Source organism: Enhydra lutris, unplaced genomic scaffold, assembly GCF_002288905.1.
Source record: "Enhydra lutris kenyoni isolate GAN:26980312 unplaced genomic scaffold, ASM228890v2 scaffoldscaffold8, whole genome shotgun sequence".
Classification (NCBI taxonomy): Eukaryota; Metazoa; Chordata; class Mammalia; order Carnivora; family Mustelidae; genus Enhydra; species Enhydra lutris.
In genome coordinates this window covers 39,012,754-39,032,560 of record NW_019154092.1, presented here as the reverse complement: position 1 = coordinate 39,032,560, position 19,807 = coordinate 39,012,754, and the positions used below count along the sequence as shown (strand labels likewise).

Here is a 19,807-nt window from a genome sequence, read left to right as displayed (position 1 = left end):
GAGATCAGAGATGTGAGTCTTCATCAAATCTATGCTGGTGTGGCTGTTGGTACTTTTGCTTCCCTGGGAACAGGAAGCTGTTCCCTGCTCCGTATGCGGCCACTAAGATGTAGCAGATTATAGTCTGTCCTCTCAAGATGCTTAGTGAGACAAACCCCCGCACCACAGATGGGTAATGCAACCGTGCCCCTCCACTGTGAACACGCTGGCTTAATTCAGGAGCTTAGCCAAGGGGAGACACGGCAGTTCTGGAGGACTTCCTGGAAGGTGAGTGTGCTTCCAGTAATGAGGAGGGGACGGCCATTCCAGGCTGCAAGAGAACCATGGCAGTTGCGGGGAGCACTGAGGGGAGGTACAGGGGGCATCAAGCGAGGTTCTTGTGAGGCCTGGGGTTAGGTGAGCCTGGAAGGTGAGTGGGATGGGCCGGAAATTCTGAAATTCCATTCGAAGCCTTCATCCTATTTGCCAGTTGTTTTTCATAGTTTTCTTCTGAAATATTCTAAACAGGAGTCGGTCGGAGTCCAAACTGACAACTGCAAGCATGACATTTCATGAGAATCTCATGTTTCGTCTTAGAAATTCATGTGATTCTTGAGTTCTGCATAACAATGTCTCTATATTTTTAATATAAAAATCATCATTTCAATAACTTACCATCGAGTAAAAGGGAAGGACCTGGTATGTTCTCTGCCAGCCTCCCATCCCCCAGACACATCGCCTCGCACTGCTGCAGGGCCGCGGGTGCTGGTGTGGGACGGAGACCCATGGGGCTCGAGAGGATGCAGGAAAGAACCCGGAAGTCTGTGACAAGATCTCCCCGGAAGTGGTGAGCATGGGCACCTTAACATCTACAGACGCCAAGTTCAAATCCAGATGCTGTCACACTGGCTATGTGACCTGGTGAATGTGTAGCTGTTCTTACCCTCAGGCCCATGGTATGAGGGGGTGGCAGTGGGCGTATAGAGGGAAGGAAGTGTCTCCTCTTCCAAACTCTACCACCGATTCCACAGGACTTCCAACACTCATGTGGTCTAAGGTCCAGTTTTCACATCTGTATAATGGGAAGATTTCCTCATGGGGTTGTTATATGGTTCAAATGAGATCACATATGCATATGCAATAACACTGAAGTCATCTAATTGGTCCCAATGTCTCCCACATTTAAAATAAACCCCCTCCCATCTCCCATCCAGTTCTGGTTGCTGTCCTCTTTTTTTTTTTTTTTTTTTAACTCTGTACAGATTAGCAAAGTTTTCCTGACCCTCTGTCTCTATGTCCTACCTCCTGTTCTCTCCTGAATCCAAGACTCCCCAGCTTTTGCTCCCACCAAGCCAAGCTCTGCCTCCCAAGGTCATCAGGAAAATGTAGGATCTCATGGGCCTCTCTCAGAAGAGCAGCCACCACTAGCACTCCCTTCCTTTTGAACAAATCTGTCCTTCCTCTAGATTCTGTGGAATGTGCCCCCCCCAGATGGCCATCCTTGACTATGCCCTTTATCTTAATCCCGCTAAATCCTAATTCTATCTCCCAAAATGCTTTAACGAGTCTCTTTTCTCCTTTCCAATGCCATTCTGTCCATCATCTCTTACCTGGATTAGTCCAGAAAGTATTGTAAAGGGCCATGGTTTAAGAATGTTCAACTCAAGGGGCGCCTGGGTGGCTCAGTGGTTTAAGACTCTGCCTTTGGCTCAGGTCATGATCTCAGGATCCTGGGATCGAGCCCCACATCGGGCTCTCTGCTCAGCGGGGAGCCTGCTTTCCCTTCTCTCTCTGCCTGCCTCTCTGCCTACTTGTGATCTCTGTCTGTCAAATAAAAAAATAAAATCTTAAAAAAAAAAAAAGAATGTTCAACTCAAATGTTCAGAATTGGTTGACTGTTGGGACTTGAAGGTGAAAGAAATAATTGTACTTTCTATACTAGCTTAAGCAGAAAGGGTGAGCAAAACCCAGAGAATCCAAAGGTGAGGAAGACACACAGCAATCAGAATTTATGGTCACTTCAGGGACCAGACCCAAACACTTTGGCCTTCCAGAACACACACACACACACCCCAACACACACACCCACCCACACACACACACACACACACACACACCACACACTCTCTCTCTCTCCCTCCCTGTTGCCTCACTCATTCTCTCCTACTTCAGATGGTCTCTCTCCACACAGGGGGAACATGGCCGCTGACAGCCTGGTACTCACACCCTAGCCTTGCACTCAGTTTCCTGAGTTACCAAGAAAGAAAGGAGTTTCTTTCCTACCAGCCCAGCCAGAAGAATTGAAATTGGTAGCTGTTGTCAGACCACCTTCCTGAATCAATCACTGCGGCAAAGTGCAGTGATTGTTCCAACCTTGCTCGGGGGCCTCCCTGTGTGGTCAGGGATTCAAGGTCTGCGGCGGAAATGTCAGGGGTGGGAAGTGGGCGCAGACCCAACCAAGACGACGGTAACTTTGCGGCCCAGCTCACACGCTCTCTTCTTGCCACATACACAATTTCAAAAATATTCCTGCTTAAGATAATACCCCATTGCTCATACCTCCTTCCCGCCGGGGAGACAACCAGAAGTCTGTTGAGTACCCCTACCCCTTGGAGCTGGATTTGCCCCCACGACCTCGCTAAAAGATCGGTGTGCACGACCTCGCTAAAAGATCGGTGTGCCGTCCACAACACACGCGCTATATAAGCTCGGGGGAGGGACAGAATAACAATAAAGGCTTCCATTTAAAGAAGGTAAAAGGGAACAGGAGATGACGGCCACTGACCCAGAGGATGCACGTCCGCCTGGTCGGGAATAGTGACGAAGCAAGCAGACGTGTCTGCTGAGTCACTACCGCAGGTGAGCCGACCGGTAAGTCCCTGGTTGGCCACCGGGGCTTCCCTGGGGTCTGCTTCCTGGAGTCTCCATCCGGGGCTCACCTGGGACCTGAGGGGCGCCGGGCAAGCCTTGGCTGCTGGGGCTGGGCCCAGGCATGGGCTCTGGGGCCTGGGTGTGCCTTGGGATTGATACGATCGTAAACTCCCCGCGTGTTCAGCCTAGAGTCTCTGTCAATAAAGTAAGAGCACAACTCACTGATTGCATCTGGGGAAGCTTTGTTGACGGTTAAGTCATGAGCTCTGAATCTGGACCCCAGCCTTGCAGTTCTGCCTCGTATCAGCTACTATTAACCCCACGGAGCGAGTCCGATCAGATTCCCAGCCTGGGATAGGGCAGTGCGGGGGAAGGAGACGGGGAGGGGGATGGCCCTCCCTCAGCACCCTCCCTCCCCCTCCTCGATTCTGCCTATTGGACCTTCTGTGTTTCTCGAACATTCCGTATCAGTTTGGGCTGTTGGTTAGAACAACAGAAACAAATTCTAACTCATTTAAGTACCAGTTTATTGGAAAGGCATGGGGATAGCTCATTACATGAAAGTAACAGGAACCTGGCCTTGGGGGTTGGCCAGGGGAAGAAGTCCAGACAGCTTTGGGTGTTAATATGGCCTTTCTCCACAAAACTGTCGTCAGACGCAGCTCGAACTTCCGTCTACCCTGGAAAGTCTGCTCAGATTGCAAAGTCCTGCAGGGGAGAATCTGATCGGCTCGGTTTGGGTCAGGAGGCTATGCCTTGGGACAATGCCTATGACCCGGGGATTGGAGTACTCTGATTGGCCAGATCTGAGGGGCTCCACCCCATGGTGCCTGGGAGTAGGGAGGGTAGTGAGGTAGTGAGGCATCCCCAAGAGATCCCCATGAGTGGGAAGGAGCAGATCTCTTAAGGGAAGGGAGGTGCTGTTACCAGAACAAGGTAGGAAGGATGTGGGGAAGATAAAAAACAACAAATGGCCATTAGGACAGGCAAGCTGGGATTTCGGGATTCTGGGAAGAGGAAGTAACCCTATTCTAACAGCATAGAGGAGAGCCCACATCCTGCCCTGCAGATGCAGACACGCATCTGAAGGGTCCCTGCCTGTTGGCTTCTCCCTTCACTGCGATGTCCTTGGCAGGGAATGGGTTTTAATCATCCGTTGTCCTTGGCTTCCTCATGTATGTCCCTTTTCCCCCTCCCCGCTCCCACCCCCCCACCTCTTTCCCTTCCTTTGCACAACAGCTCCCCGAGTTCTAGATGACCGCCTTCCTTGGAGTCACCCATCAGAACACATTTTTCTAGAATCCCTTTCCTATACGATTTGTTCTTATACTGGCTATTAGGCAGGAAGAAACCAGAGAAAGGATTTCCACCACGTTTTTACTATCTGAGATCTTAATGAGTTGCAGCTGTCACAATATAATGCTCTTTCACTGGGAAATCAGGGAGATATTTTAGATAGCCTGAGCAGTGGCTGGCGAAGGCATCTTCGGGCCCCCCTACCGCTCAGATCACTCAGGTGTTGGCCCTATCGGGTCCAGGTGTGACTGCCCGGATTCTGATGCTAAGGGCACGCACCTAACACTGAGTCCTGGGGCCGTAGATCCCACCTCGTAGCCTGGAAGGAAATAACGCTTTACATTAAATTACAACCAGCATTAAGCACACAAAGTCTGCACTGGTCTTGTGGCCAAATACACACCAGTGTGGCACTGGGAAACTTTGACCAGTCTGGCAAGGGTACTGACCTATCAGATCCAGGATGCTGAAGAAGGGGCTTCTGACGCCTGTGTCTGGGAGCCCTTCGGGACCCTGTGATAGGCACCGAGGGGCAGAGCTGAAGGTGAAGGATACTTTCCATGAGGAATGTGAAGGTGAGAGACAGGCAAGGCGGGGCAGGTGTGGACATTGTGGGATGCCCCCAGAAGAAAGAGAAGCACAAACCTGCCTCACACAGTGAGCGGAGGGGTGTAATCACGGAGGTGGGGAGGGCAGGGCCTGGGGACGGACAATGCTACCTTTCTTTGGGCCTTTTTGTGTCCATGTAAACCCCAGTTAGCTATTTTTAGGCCATCCTTATAGGGAGGTGGAAAGGAGCAACCACGTAGCAGCCGATGAAGGTGGGTTAAGACCAGCTCTGTACCATCGCCTTGCCTGTGGGAGAGGTGGCAGTGAGATGGGAGACAGTGGCTATCGTGGCCTGACTCAGCATAGGTAAGCTTTGGTCATTTAAAGATAATCGATTTTCTGCCACAGGCACTTTCTTCTGCCCCTGACCATCTCCTGAGTACCCTGTCCATGAGGTTAACCTCAGGGTCCACCAAAACATGGCTCCTTATTGAGAATGTCATTTCTGTGGACTCTAGCAGTGGTTCTAGAAAGGGTGGTGGTCAGGGGACACAGGAGGAACCCAAACAAGCTTCCAGAGCCAAGTCCCAATGAGCCAGGGAGAAAATGTGTCAGAACTAGGGCAGAATCACATCTCCTCCAGGAAGCCATCCAGCTTCCGCTGGCCTCTGAGTTTTCTGAACTTGCAATCACATTTATGTAGGCGAATCATCAGTAGAGCTTTTAAAAATTCAGGAGGCCCAGGATGGGGTGGGATAGTTGTGGTTTTTCAAAGGTTCTTACGCGTTACTCTGATGGATGCACTTGGTCGAGAAACATTGTGGAGCATTTATAAGAGGTGCCTGGGCATAGAACTCGCAAAATGGAGCCCTTGGAAGAAATCCAGCCCCCGAACTGGTTTGTTTGGCTAGCATAGTATTTGAAAATATCTGAAATGTGAATGTTTTGGTGGATGTGGGGTGGAGTGTGCAATCTTCAATTTGCCATGGTCCCCGCTCTTCCCTATTGCCTCATAACCAGGTGCTTCACTGTTTTCATCGCTTGTGACTGCTGAGCACTGGCACCCTGGGAGCCTGCATTCTGCACTTGGGCACAGCGGGGGGCATCCCTCTAATCCCAGTGGTAGCTCCGAGCATTTCTGAGGCTCCTTTCCAGGTACTGCCTTCAGGATAACTTTATACCACACACAAGAAACTCAGTCTCCTCACTCTGGAGGCATGTTATGATTATTTTTTTTTAAATGACATCCTCAAGTTACGGTGGGTACTCCTGAAAAGGTGTAAAATTTTACCTGAAATTGACACTGCTGAATTAGCTAATTCCTGTCTCCACAATGTAGTAGAGGAAAGGCTTCTTACCCATTCATTCATTCATTCAGGGAATAATGAATTCTCTAGAAGTTTGAGCTCCACAGCTTGGCACCATCCGAGTTGCCATGGAGACTTTGCAGACATTTAAGCGTCCAGTATTGGGCATTGTCTAACCAAGCACTGTGCCACAGACATAGAATATGACCATGAATGCAAGTCACGTATGTGATTTAAAATTTTCTCGTGACCACATTAAAAAAATTTTTTTAAAAGATTTATTTATTTATTTATGAGACAGAGAGAGAGAGAGAGAGAGAATGAGAGAGAGAGAGAGAGAAAGGACAAGTAGTGAGTAGGGGCAGAGGCAGAGGGAGAAGCAGACTCCCCAGTGAGCAGGGAGCCCAGTGCCGGGCTGGATCTCAGGACGCTGGGATCATGACCTGAGCTGAAGGCAGACACTTAACTGACTGAGCCACCCAGGTGCCCCCCACATAACCAATTCTTTTTTTTTTTTTTCAAAGATTTCATTTATTTGATAGACAGAGATCATAAGTAGGCAGAGAGGCAGGCAGAGAGAGAGGGGGGAAGCAGGCTCCCTGCTGAGCAGAGAGCCCGATGCGGGGCTTGATCCCAGGACCCCGAGATCATGACCTGAGCCAAAGGCAGAGGCTTTAACCCACTGAGCCACCCAGGCGCCCCCATAACAAATTCTTTAAAGGTGAAATTAATTTAATAATATGTCTTATTGAACCCAATGGATACAAAGTATACATCTCAATATTTAATCAATATACAAAATTATTGAGATATTTTATTTATTCATTTTTTTGGTCTTCTATGTTTGAAATCCAGTGTGTACTTTTGAACATACTCATGCTCATACTTTTGAACACCTCAGCTGGGGCTGGCTTTATTTCAAGTGTTGTGTGCGGCTACTTGCTACCGCAAATCTCCCCTCTTGTTGAGACACCAGCATGGGGTCTCAGAAGGTGGAAAGGTCTCCTCACTGGATTTGCCACTCCTATGACCTGCCTGTATGTGCGCTCATTGCCCCAAGATGTGCTTGTTCTTGGGTCACTGACTCATGTCCTAGCTGCCATTGTGTCCTGTGGTCTGAGGGACTTAACTTGAGCCAGATTTCCTGACACTGTACCAACTTTCCTCTGTGCTTCCTTTCTTCCCCTTCAAGTTCTTGCATGTCACTGTGATATAATTCAAAGCTTCTAAGGGCTAGGATCCAGTGGACCCAACCCAAACAGGAAACGGGCTTTCTCATTGTTTATTAGGAACCATGAAGCAGAAACTGTCAGCCACTTGTTTTCAGTGCTTCATTGAGCTGGAATTGAATTGAAACTCAACTATTCCCAGGGGAGGCTTCTGACCTCGAATGATTTAGAGGCTTCGACTCTTTAGATGGAGAGGACTAATTAAGGCATGAAATGACCCTAAACTTAAACCTTGCTCTGATCATTATTGCTGGCTGCCTCACTTTTTGCTTAGAATCTTGTTAGTCAGAGGCTACAAAATCTTGTATGAAGCTGGGGTATCCTAAAGTACTCTGGGAATATTCCAGCAAGTGCTCCACAAAGTCTTTCTGTGTAAAAGGTCTCGATTTAGTTCTCTGTCCCAAACCCCTTTGTGAACCTCACTATAAACGGTCTTGTCTGCCACCATGTAGCTCTCTCCACTGTGGTCTGGGCACAAAGGGACTGTATACTATGTACCCCACTGTGACACCCATGTTTGTCTGCTTGTCCAATAGCCATTCCTCCTGCTTTCCTGGCAGTATGGTAGAGTTCACCTGCTACAGTAGAGGCCAACAATGCCAGATCCATGCTTTTCCAGACTCCTTTGCAGTCAGGAACATCCATATGGCCCAGTTCTGCCAAAAAGAGACAAGTGATAGGATTTGGGGAAAGCTTCTGGGGAAGATTTTCCTCCCTTATAAAAAAAGAGAGACACGAAAGAATGTCTCACTTGCAACTCTGGTTGCCTCCTTCTTTCTGATGTGGTTGTGATGTCTGTAACAAGGCATCTGTTTTGGGACCATGAGGCAACAGGGATGAAAATGAAGTCTTCTGAAGATGCTGAGAATGCTGAAGAGGATAGAAGGACGTTGTATCTTTGATGACATTGTTGAGCAGTTGCACTAAACTTGGAACAGAACTTTCTGCTTTAAGACTGAAACTACTGTTGTTCTATTACTTGCTACCCAAAGCCTGCTGACTGGTATGGATGTCTGGTACTTAATGGTATGTTTTATCTTCTGTTTCTTAGAAGGGAGAAGTCACAGAAATCACTCTTCAACCTTGTTGTCCAGCTACCTCTTACTCATCCACATTACCACACTACTCCCTTTACTCATTTACTTGTCGGTTCACTTCATAAAGTTCTTGTGAGGGCAGTGGCCGTGACGGTCGGGTCCACTATGGCAGTCCCAGTTCCTATTATGTAATAAATAGTTATTCAATAAATATTTGCCAATTAATGAACCAATGGGGGCTAACAGGGAAGTAAAATCCCTAGAATTTGGCTATAGCCTAGAGGTGAGAGAATGAAGCTAAAAATGGCACACTGTTTCTGGCTTGGATAGTAAGCTAGAGGGTGTTACATTTCCCCATAACTCAGCACAGAGGGGAGAGTGGAATAGTTGAAGAAGATGAGTTTTGCCCTGGATGTGTTGAAATTGATACTTTTGGAACAGTCCCCATAGACCGTTGAAGAAAGGGTCTGGATTAAAACTCTGGAAAGATGGGATTGGACAAGAAGATGTATAGCACGAGAGAAGAAGTGACTCTTCAGTGCTCCCATCTCTGTGCAGCACCACCATCCACCTTGTGACCCAAGTGAGAATTCAGAGAACGCTCCTTGACATCTCCCTTTCCCTCACTTCCCACATGAATCCATTACCAAGTACTGAGGATCCCACCTCTTGTTTCTCACACCCATCAACTTCTCTCCATCTCCCTGCCCTCACTGGAGTCTGAGCCAACTACCTCTCTCCTGTGTTACTGGAATGGTCAACTTGATTTCCCAAATCCATGCCAATCCACCCCAATCCACTTACCATGGTGCAGCCATGTCAGTCTTCTCTCACTTCTTGAAAACATAAATCTCCTTATCTCAAGGCCTTTATGCATGAGCTTCCATCTGCCAAGAACACTGCTCCCTCCATCCCCCACCTTCCTCCACCAGCCCATCCCTGGCCTGCTCTTTAGGTATTGACCTAAAGCTCCCATCCTCAGGAAGGTCTTCCATGACTACCCGCCACCCCACCCACCTTTGTAGCCTCAGAAACTTGACTTCGTTGGAACACCATGGGCTGATTTGGGTTTTGGTGACACGTACAGGCAAAACCCCCCCAAAACAAAACCCTTTACAAAAACCTATTCTCAGAATGGAATTATTAATTAAAACGAGAAATGTAACTATTGCGGGTCAGAAATTCACAAGTATGGACAAGTGCGTTGTTTCCCTTAGAAGGCAAATCTATACAGGAAGTGAAACAGCTTGGGAGTACAGGCTCAGACAAGGGGCATTAGCCTCTTGATCTAAGTGATTACGTTTGCTAAACTGTGATCCCCCCAGTGTGCCCATTTCCGCCACGGGGTATCCCTGGACACCTGTTCCTGGGCCATGACTCCCAGAGCTGAAGACCCCCTGCCTTTGTCTGCCTCCAGCTCCTAAGCTTCTGTGGTTGACCTGTTCTCCCATCAGATGCTCTGGCTGTGTTCACACTTCCCTGGTTAACACTTAGTAAGGTGAGGGTCAGACCCAGGAGCAGTCTTTTCTTTTAGAGGATTTCACATATGTCTGCTTTGATCTGCTACCTGTATTTGTAGTTCAATTTTAAGAGCCGGTGAAAGCAGACTATTATAGGACTTAAATCCACATCTTTCAAAGTCTATTATTTATTCTATTTGTTGAAATTTCTTCAGGATCTGTACCGGTGACTGTTAGCAAATGGCATTCTCTAGCCTGGAAGCTACAAGCCTTCTAATGATCGGGGATGGGAGGAGCTGTTGGTGTAGGTTCAAGAAGCAGATTTCTCTCTAAAGATGAAAGCCTTTTAGAAGGAAGTTGTTGGACTAAAGGGAAGGCTGAAAACTTTCTTATGCCTAAAACGTTGTGCTCTACTTAACCACCCCAAAAATATTCCTGCAGGGTTGTCTGTAAGAAGCCACCTTGGAAAATTCTGATCTCCTGTCGAACTTAACCTCCTACCTCAACATATTTCATGCTAATCAGGTACCATGGATAACTTTATAGAGCATTTGAAGTCTTTTTTTTTTTTTTTTTTTTTTTTTGACAGAGATCACAAGTAGGCAGAGAGGCAGGCAGAGAGAGAGAGAGAAGATGAAGCAGGCTCCCTGCGGAGCAGACAGCCCGATGCGGGGCTCGATCCCAGAACCCTGGGATCATGACCTAGGCCGAAGACAGAGGCTTTAACCCACTGAGCCACCGAGGCGCCCCAGCATTTGAAGTCTTTAGCTGAAGAACCTTAAAACCTTCTGTTTTCTACCTCAGACCAAAGAGGGCATTTAATGACCAGATCGCTTTCACAAATTTATTGTCTTAAAACAATAGGTAGGAGAGGGTATTTTTTGTTTTGTTTTTGAGAGAGAGAGCGCACACATGTGTGTGAGCTGGGGTGAGGGTTGGTGGGGAAAGGGGAGAGAGAGAATCTCAGGCAGGTTCCACACCCCGGGAATAGCCCGAGGCAGGACTCCAACTCATAACCCTGAGAACATGACTTGATCCCAAATTAAGAGTCCATTGCACAACTGACTGAGCCACCCAGGTGCCCCTTGGAGAGGTTTTGTTTTGACAGAGGGCACTCCAATGGGGCTAATCCATTGTGGCCTTCTTATTTCCTAACCCAACCTTGTTTGGGCTGCTTTGGAAACTTGGAGGGACTTTCCATTCTTACCATGTCTTCTTTCAAGCCCACTAACCACAGATGAAGGGAGGTGGGAGGGAAATGCTTCAGGTAGCAGAGGGGAGCGTGGCTTCGCCTTCAAGGGGAGCGTGGCTTCGCCTTCAATCTGAGAAGTAGCTCCTCCCAGGACACTCACCACTTAGGTGTGCCCAGCCTTAGTCCTGCGGCCAGGGGGTGCCCGGGGCCTGTAGGACACACATGGAAGCTGCCTGCATGTTCATCTCAAAGTGTTGGGAATGTGTGCTGAGCATCGATGACTGCCCTAAGGAATCTGTTCTCATCCCTGAGCGAGAAGAACAATGCAGAGTTGAGAGAAGGCCCGCAGGGATGGGTCCATACCTCTGAGTTGAACAGGGTTTGCCCAGCAACACATCTGGTCCTGTACCATGTATAAGAAAGGAATAAAGATACAGCACATCAAAATATAAGTAATTCTAAGCAATACACACACATGCATGTGATTGTGAATGTTCACGATAGCTATAAAAGGCGTACGGGACTTTAAAAATTTACACAAAACTGAGCTGTGAATATAATTTTATTCATATTCTTAATCAGAAATTGGTTATACAGACAATAGGAAAGAACACAAGTGATCCCTAAGAAAACTAACAAAATGCTCACTTTATTTCAGGATAATACTTAGTAACAAAAATAGCCTGAGAAAATTAATACCATTTAAATTAGACAATGTACAAGGCTTTAGAATGTTCCCATTTACACGCCTGTGTGAGCGCACCAGGAGAAGGCACAGAGAACACTCCTGATCTCCTTGTGAAGATGGGCCTGAAGACATGTTAGTGGCTCTGGGTCGCTCAACCATGGCCCAGGTTCTTCACTCGTGGTTATCTTTGGTTCTGCTTGCTTTTTTGTGTCCCTCCCTACCCCCCAAACTTATTTCACAAATTCCCTAACAAGGGTGATGTCCATCTGAACAATTAAAAATTTAGTTTTTCCACAGGCATGCACATGACTCTGTGAGAGTTGCAAATTCAGGGCTTCAAAGGGCTTTTGTTGCAGGGTTGTTAAAGTGGAGCAATGTTTGTGTTCCCCGAGAAAAGGAAGATGTGGACTTCTTCCCAAGATATTTGTAGGTTTCCTTCCCTTCTGTTTTTTCACGCATCAAACTGTGTGTTTTGCATTGAGCCTGGCAAACTCCAAGGAGAAAAATCCTTTAGGCTTCTACGGTTTCTCTTTTTGAATCCCCCAAAATACTGAATTGATACAGACTGAACTAGAAGGTAGTGAGCAAACTTTCCACGGCGTCCTCAACATATTCAGGTACAGAATGTTTATAGGACTGATAACTTTATAATTAAAGCAAAGAAAAACAGGAGAACCCTTTACTGGTACGTCTTGTCAGGTTTCTGAGTGAGAATATTGTGAGTGTGCAGAAAATAATGAATTTGTTTTTTAAAGTAAGAAACTCAACAACTTCTGAGCACCCAGAAACAATTCGACCTTCATTTTCAGTCTTTATAAGGTAGAAGACATCCTCAGATGAATTCCAAATGTGGTTTTAAAGGGCCCTGGAGGTTGATGACTTGGTTCTAGGCATTCCTGGCATTTACAGAATCAACTTGGGGATTAAAGTAAAAAGAGCTATGCTGAGTATTTTATTAAAAAATGTAACTTTTCTTTAATAACCAGCAGCTGGTAAAACCAGGAACTTCTCCTATTTTACCTCATTGAAACAAATCCACTCTCCTAAGAAAAAGATCATATACTTTATCTAAAATGTCTTTTGCGATGTCTAAGAAAAATAACACTACAGAGTCATTCTGACTGATAAAATCCCTTTCTCCCTCCCACACAGTGTGTCAGCCTGGAAAGAATCAACCATCTCCTGTAGAATGCCTCACACACATCGGGCCGCATCCAGGCCCTTCTGCCCAGGAGCTGGAGAACCCGCTGTGGGCGCCACAGCTGTCCCATGGAACTTGTATTGATTTTAAACAAGTCAAACTGCTTATCGGAGAATTCTGGGTTGACTTTGATTTGTGACCACCAATTCCATTCTTTGAAAGCTTCGTTGGTTTGTAGAGCTTAATTTTTAATACTGTCAGTATCATGCAGCCCACAAACACCACGAATATCGAGAAAGAGTGAGCTCTGGTCTCACGTCTTCTTTCTGCTGGAGCATTTGACTTTATAAGTAGAGTGTATGTCTAACACCCATGCCCCAACCAAGGCAGACCATCTGGACGTGTCTCTCACATGTTTGGGGATGTTCCTGGAGTCTAAAAGAAAGCCACAAAAATGAGCCTAAGAGCAGATTGCCAATGGGTTAGTGTGAATGTTGTTGCTAGTGAAAAACAGCAGTTTGCCGAGACCCTGGGAGTCACGTGGGGCAGTCAGCCATGTCAGTCCCCTCTTGGGCCCTTGGCTGTGGGTGGGGGTTGCGCTCACAAAGGGCTTTCAACCATCCTTTTCTTCTTGGCCTGGAGGTAGAAGATGCGGTTTTCTTCAGGATAAGTGACTTTGCTGAGGGGCATCCTGTAGATGTTGTCATTTTTCGTGGTCAGCAAGAGGAAGAGGAGTGTGGCCAAACAGAAGGGCCAGGTGCAAGCTGGCAGCCCCACCTGAGGAGGAAGAGAAAAGCCACAGGCTCCTGTGAGATCCCGTCCCAGAGCGCCACCCTTCCTCCTATTCTCATTCAGCCCAGGGGGATGCGTCCCTGGGCCCCTGGTCCGGACGCTGCTTCTGCCCACCAAGACCAAGTCTGAGATCCCAGTCAGACTGCATTTAGCAGGGGAAACGCGGCCGTCCGTTCCCTGAGGGGGTCGGTTGCATGTCCACCTTGCACATCTTTCCCTCCCTCTCATCCAGTCAAGCTTCCTACACCACATGTGGGAAGAAGACCCCTCATCACCCTCCCAGGCCCCCCCCTTTTTTTTTTAGATTTTATTTATTTATTTGACAGAGAGAGATCACAAGTATGCAGAGAGGCAGGCAGAGAGAGAGTAGAGAAGCAGGCTCCCTGCCGAGCAGAGAGCCCAATGCGGGGCTCGATCCCAGGACCCTGAGATCACGACCTGGGCCGAAGGCAGAGGCTTAACCCACTGAGCCACCCAGGCGCCCCTGAGGGCCCCCTTTGATTAGTTCGGGCCATGGTGACCTCTCTCCTCCTGCTTTCCACCCAGACCAGTCTTGGACTCTACTGGCTTTCCTTCCTTCCATTCCAGTTTCCAAACAGACTCTGAGCTCTTGGAGGGGAGGTCCTTCCTCTGGGCTGTTCCCAGCAACTCATGCAGCTCTGAAGGAGAGGGTCAAGGGCAAGTCAGTGCCAAAAAGGAGGGAGAAAGTGGCAGGAGGCACTGAACCTGCCTATGAAATAATTCAGCTAGGACACGGGTCGAGTAGGTCTTACTAACGACTGACAGGGGGTTTAAAAAAAGACAAGGGGTATGAAAAATGAATGGCTCATTTAAAACCAAAACCCAAACCATTTGGGTCTATAGCCAATTATCCTTTCCCTCCTTTTCTTGATTTCTCAACCACACATGGTTCTGGCTTTCTGTTCAAGTAGAAGATATTCTAAAGTCAGTTCCCTAACACTCAGAATTATGGCGTGAACTTGAGAAACATGTTATACAGGCTAACTTTCACTTCTTTAAATTACGCACTCTGATATTTTTTAGCAAGCCCAGTGATTGTAGCTTAGACTAAAATTTATTATGATGTTAGAAGGTGTGTGGAACAGGCAGGCCCAGGAGATGGGAAAGTCGTGGTGACCGCAGCCCTGACTCCTTCCTGTTCAGGACACCACCCAGCGAGATCTCAGGAAGGTTTCCACATCACTATAAACAGATCAATCACACTGATGATAAAGCAATATTAAAGCCAACTCACCACAGCCATCATGTGGGACAGGCTGACTCCAAGGTAGGCAGTGAACAGAGCTACAAAAAAGGGAAACAACAAGACTTAGTAGGTGCACTTTTCATTGTAGGGAAGACTGCGTTCTGGTATAAATCTGGAAATCCATGTTTCACCAGCTAGCTCAGCACCCTGGTTACAAGTGGGAGCTCACAGACGCTCTGGGTTCAAATCCAGACCTTATCACTTAGGAGCTTGGTGCCTCCATTCTAAGCCTCCATGTCCTCACCTGCACAATAGAGGTGATAGAATTTCTCAGGGGGTTGGTGCCATCATGAAAGGAGACACTATTTAGGTTTGGCACACAGTAAGAGGTACTCGGCAAAAAGATCTTTTCTGTGGTTACTATTCTGTTGCTATTATCGCTGATCCCTAAGGAAAAGCCCTTCCGTGGCAAATAAACTTCCCTGTTATTTTTTCTGAACAAAGTTGAATTAAAATGATGGGGGCCCCGGGGTGGCTCAGCCGGTTAAGCGCCTGATACTGGATTTCGGCTCAGGTCACGATGGCAGGCTTGTGAGATCAGCCCCACTTCCGGCTCCACACCCAGTAGGGAGTTGCCTTGAGCTTTCTCTCCCTCTCCCTTTGCCCCTCCCCCACTCGTGCTCACTCTCTCTCTCTCTCTCTCTCTCTCTCTAAAATCTTTAAAAAATGAAACATGAATGTTTCTTGAGATAGCACGGTTTCTGTTCAATCACAATATATGCGTCTAGGAGTCTCACATTAATGGTTAGGATTCACAGTTACAAAAAATCATGGTATAAAAAAATAAAAAGATAGCAGAAACTGACCACAAACTCGGAATTTCTCCCCATAATAACATTGTCCCAAATATCATTAAGATTGACATACAGGGTAATGAATTCATATGCTGTGTTTTTATTTACTCTGAGCAAAATCTTAAAGCAGGTAATTTGAGTCTACATGTGAACTTCAATACAACACAACACAAAAAAAGATCTCGAGTGGCTAATCACCCATTGAAGAGGGGGGCTCAGGGAGGCTCAGGGAAGCCCAGGTTTCACAAAGGCAGGCTGCAGGATAACCTCCCTGGGTTGGGCACACAGCCCCCTGGGCCACGGCTCGCTCTGTTAGACACACCCACCACCCAGACCTCCAGGGCAGGGAGAAGTGAGTCCTGAGCGGAGCGGGCCTGGAAGTGGGAGGAGGGACTCTGATCCTCCTTACTTGACTGTAGACTTCCATCCTTTCATCAATCTTTGGTCTTTTTTTTCCCTGTTGTTTTTTTGTTGCTGTTGTTGTTGTTCAACAGTATACCTAATTCTTCTACATCTGAATTGCCTCAGGCTAGCAGGAAAGGCTTGGGGCTTCAAACCCCTCTCCATTTTATTGTACAACAAATCACTGAACTTTGGAATCTAGTGTTGCCGTCTGTAAAGGGCAACCTGAAGATGCGCTTTGCGGGGAGACGAATCTCAAATGCAGTCCTCCGGTTCCACAAACAGCAGCTGTCCACCCTCCCCGTCCCGGGAGCGGGCGGACGGGGACGCTGCCCTGAGCAGAAGTGGGCAGTGGCTTGGGCTGGAAGAGCTTTGTTTGGTCTTGGTCATTTCATTTTCCATTTCCTTCCTTCCTCCCTCCCCTTCTTTCTTTCTTTCCTTCCTTCCTTCCTTCCCTCCCTCGCTCATTCAACACATATTCACTGGCTCTCGGGTAAGCACCAGAACACTTGCCCTGCTCTCTCGGTTCCGGCTCTCCTCCAAGACCTCCCCCGAGCGCATGAGACCTCGCTGCCTTTCCTGTCCTTTTCACACGGGTTGCACGTGGAAGGCACAGTTCCTGCCCTGCTCTCTTCCTGCTCTGCTATTTCCAAGTGGTCTCCGATTACAGGTTGCTTTTCTCTTCACAGTAAGAGCGTCAGACTGTCGAACAGTGGCTGCCCATCAGTTAAGGCTTGCTGAGCGGGACCGGGAAAGCCTCCCATCAGAGGGGCAAGTCCCCACACCGCAAGGTGCAGGTGATGACTGTGAATGACAACGCTCTGGGCAACCGATGGACAGAAAGGCCCTGAGGGCTGAGCAGACAGTGTCCATCTCAGCAGGCCACCATGGGCCGGTCCAACGAGGACAAGCCAAGCACTAAAAAGGGACAAAACATTGGGGTGCCTGGGCGACTCCGTCAGTTAACCCCCTTCTTTGGATTTCCACACCTGTCATGATGTCAGGGTCGTGAGATCGAGCCCCACCGTGGGCCGGCGCTGGGCATGGAGCCTGCTTAAGATTCTCTCTCTCCTTCTGCCCCTCCCCAACTCTTAAAAAAAAAAAAAAAAGAACAAAAAGAAACAAAATGTTTCTCCCGTTTGCCCTGACAAAATAACAAAGTTGAGGACTTCCCGGGTGGGCAGTTTCCGGTTTGGAGACAGAGCAGGCGGCGCTGCTGGGCCCTATCAGAGTCCCCCGCTCCCCTTCCTGATAAGGCCATCGGAACCAGCAGAGGAGCAACTCTGTAATAAATGGCTGTTATTTATTTACCCTGGCTGGCAGAGTTGGTCTCTCGTTTGGCAGGGTCAGGGGGCTATGGGCAAGCTGGAGCTTGCTGTGACATTTTCCATGGGAGGCTTGCTGTACCAGAGGGGCTCGAAGTCTGCCTCAACGCTTTCTGTGCAAAGACGGAGGAGACGGGCAGTATCCTGAGTGGATGAAAGAGCCCCTCTCACACATTGTCTGCGGCTGGGGAAATCCTACGGCCTTTGTCGGGGTGAATGCAACATCGAGGGAAATTCAACGATTTTGGCCCCAGGGTCTGGGCTCTCCACGAATTCTGTATACTGCCCTAACCATTATGCGAACCCAATGTAACCACAGGGTCCTCATAAGAAGGAGGCAAAAAAGTTGCATTGAGGAAGAAGGATGGAATGTTTTTACTTTCTGCCTTATATTCTTCTGTATTGATTGAATTGGTGTTTTGTCTTGTACAATAAGCCTGTACTACTCTTATAGTGAAGAAAATAATGAAGATACTCCTGCTTTGAGGAAACACATCTGCAAACAGCTTTGGCTTCCCTGCTTTCCAAACCCTGCCAAGATCTCATCAACAACTCTTGTGTCCAAAACAGCGTCTGCTTGACCTCCCCTTCCACCAACCAGACTTTCTCCTCCAGGGTTTTAGGATGTACAGAAAAGCCACTTTCTCTAGGAGGTGCTTCTTGATGATTCCGAACTGTTCTGCTCCCCCCAGAGATGCTGGTACTGCAGATGTGTCCTTGTTCTGCTACAGATATTCCTGCTGTCTCCGGTGGGCTTCTCCCATATACCTGGCTTCAGCCCTGGGCCGGAACACTGGGCACAACAGCTTCTGAGATCTAACCCTGCTAAGCTCCTAGCTCTTCCTAGAACTATTTGGGCTGCTTCATGAGTGTTTAATACGTATTTGCTGCTCCTGCCAACACAGACACATTAAGGTATGTGCCTCAAATAAAGATTTGAAACCCCAAACCATCTCACAATAAAGCTTCTAACCTGGCCTAGCTCGGGTGGCAACATAATCTATCTTCTCCTTTGCCCTAAGCTTGTGAACAAATGTGGGAAAGTGAGCCTAGAGTTCTTACAGGCTTAGTTGCTGGAACAGCTGTGTACTACAAAGAAAGGGACAAAATGACACATACATGGTCCTGCCACAGCAACCTGAGGTGTGTTCACCTAGCTACAGCCTTGGACAATCACATCTCAGTGAGGCCTTCGAGATCCTTGGTCCTGCCTCCTGCCCAGTGCAGGAATCCATTCTGAGTCCTGCCTCACATGTGGCCTACTCTTCTATTTTTGTATTTAAATTGAGGTATAATTGACATACAATATTATATTAGTTTCAGGTGTACAGCACAGTGATTCTGCCCTTGTATACGCTGTGAAACGCTCCCCTCGGTAAAGTCTCGTCACTGTCTGCCCCCACACAAAATTAAGACAATGTTACTGACTCTGTTCCTCATGAAGTATATGACACCCCCGTGGCTTATTTATTTTATGACTGGAAATTTATACTTCCCTTTACCCCTTCACACCCCCTTCTTTCCTCCCCTCTGGCAACTACCGATCTGTTCCCTGCATTTATGAGTCTGGGTTTTGCTTTGTTCTGTTTTTTTTAGATCCCACATGTAAGTGAAATCATATGGTATTTGTCTTTCTCTGTTGGACTTATCTCACTTACATAATACCCTCAAGGTCCACCCGTATTGGTGCAAGTTGCAAGATTTCATTCTTTTTAATGGCTGAGTAGTATTCCATTGTGGATGTCTAGATGTGATCCGCCATTTTAGTAGTGGCTTAGATAACTTGGATCAATTCATCTGGTGATAAACTGACTCTAGACAAATATTTCTATTAGGTTAGGAATAATTTCTGCACAGTCCATCCTCCCCACTGCATATTCCCCAGGGACGGTCATTCCCTACACGCTAACCGATTATCTTAAATTCTTTTACTTTGTATTGGATTAGGGATGCCAGAGCCTCTGGGTGAATAAGCCTCCCCTTTACAAGGGCCTGAGAAACCCATCAGCTTTTCAAATCTCAGTCGCTTGAGCTCTGTTTTTACCTCAAGGCCTGAATGCTGCCACTGGGAAACAGAGTAGTGTGTGGGGGGTGTAATTCCAGAGATTGTTAGCAAGTGTGGGTTCTGGGCTTGCATTTACCCTAATTGACTGGATGCCCTTCAGCACACCACTTCACCTTTCTGGCCTCGGAACCCCAATAGTAAAATGAGGGGGACAGAGTGGGAGAGCTCCAGACCTTCTCCTAGCTCTGACCGGCTGAGTTGCTGGAGTACCAGGGTCAGAAGGGATGAACACAGTGGTTTGAAGGATCTGGTCGTCCCCAGATCAACAGCAGCAGTGCTGTCTGACCCTGGTTAGGAATGTCAACTCCTCCTCGTAGGAGGAATCAGGGACTGGGGGGTGGGTAGGCAGCCATCCATGTTTTCACAAGCCTTCCAGGTGATTCCGAGGCTCCCTGAAGCGTGAGACAGCTGGA

The 19,807-nt window shown here is 47.7% G+C and overlaps 1 protein-coding gene across 5 annotated transcripts in view; it reads right to left on the bottom strand.

Moving 5' to 3' along the window:
• Positions 1-11,464: 11,464 nt before the first annotated feature.
• The window catches only part of LOC111142392 (solute carrier family 14 member 1 (Kidd blood group)), a 46,451-nt gene continuing 38,108 nt past the window's right edge, over positions 11,465-19,807 (bottom strand). For 4 of the 5 annotated variants that reach the window (XM_022495448.1, XM_022495449.1, XM_022495445.1 and 1 more), the window contains 2 exons: positions 14,797-14,846; positions 11,472-13,526 (listed from right to left, as the gene is read on the bottom strand). In XM_022495448.1, the coding sequence (XP_022351156.1) occupies positions 13,350-13,526; positions 14,797-14,846 (227 nt within the window). In that variant the 3' untranslated portion in view covers positions 11,472-13,349. Of the gene's footprint in view, positions 13,527-14,796; positions 14,847-19,807 lie in introns of all 5 variants that reach the window. The other variant, XM_022495447.1, reaches the window with a different exon arrangement.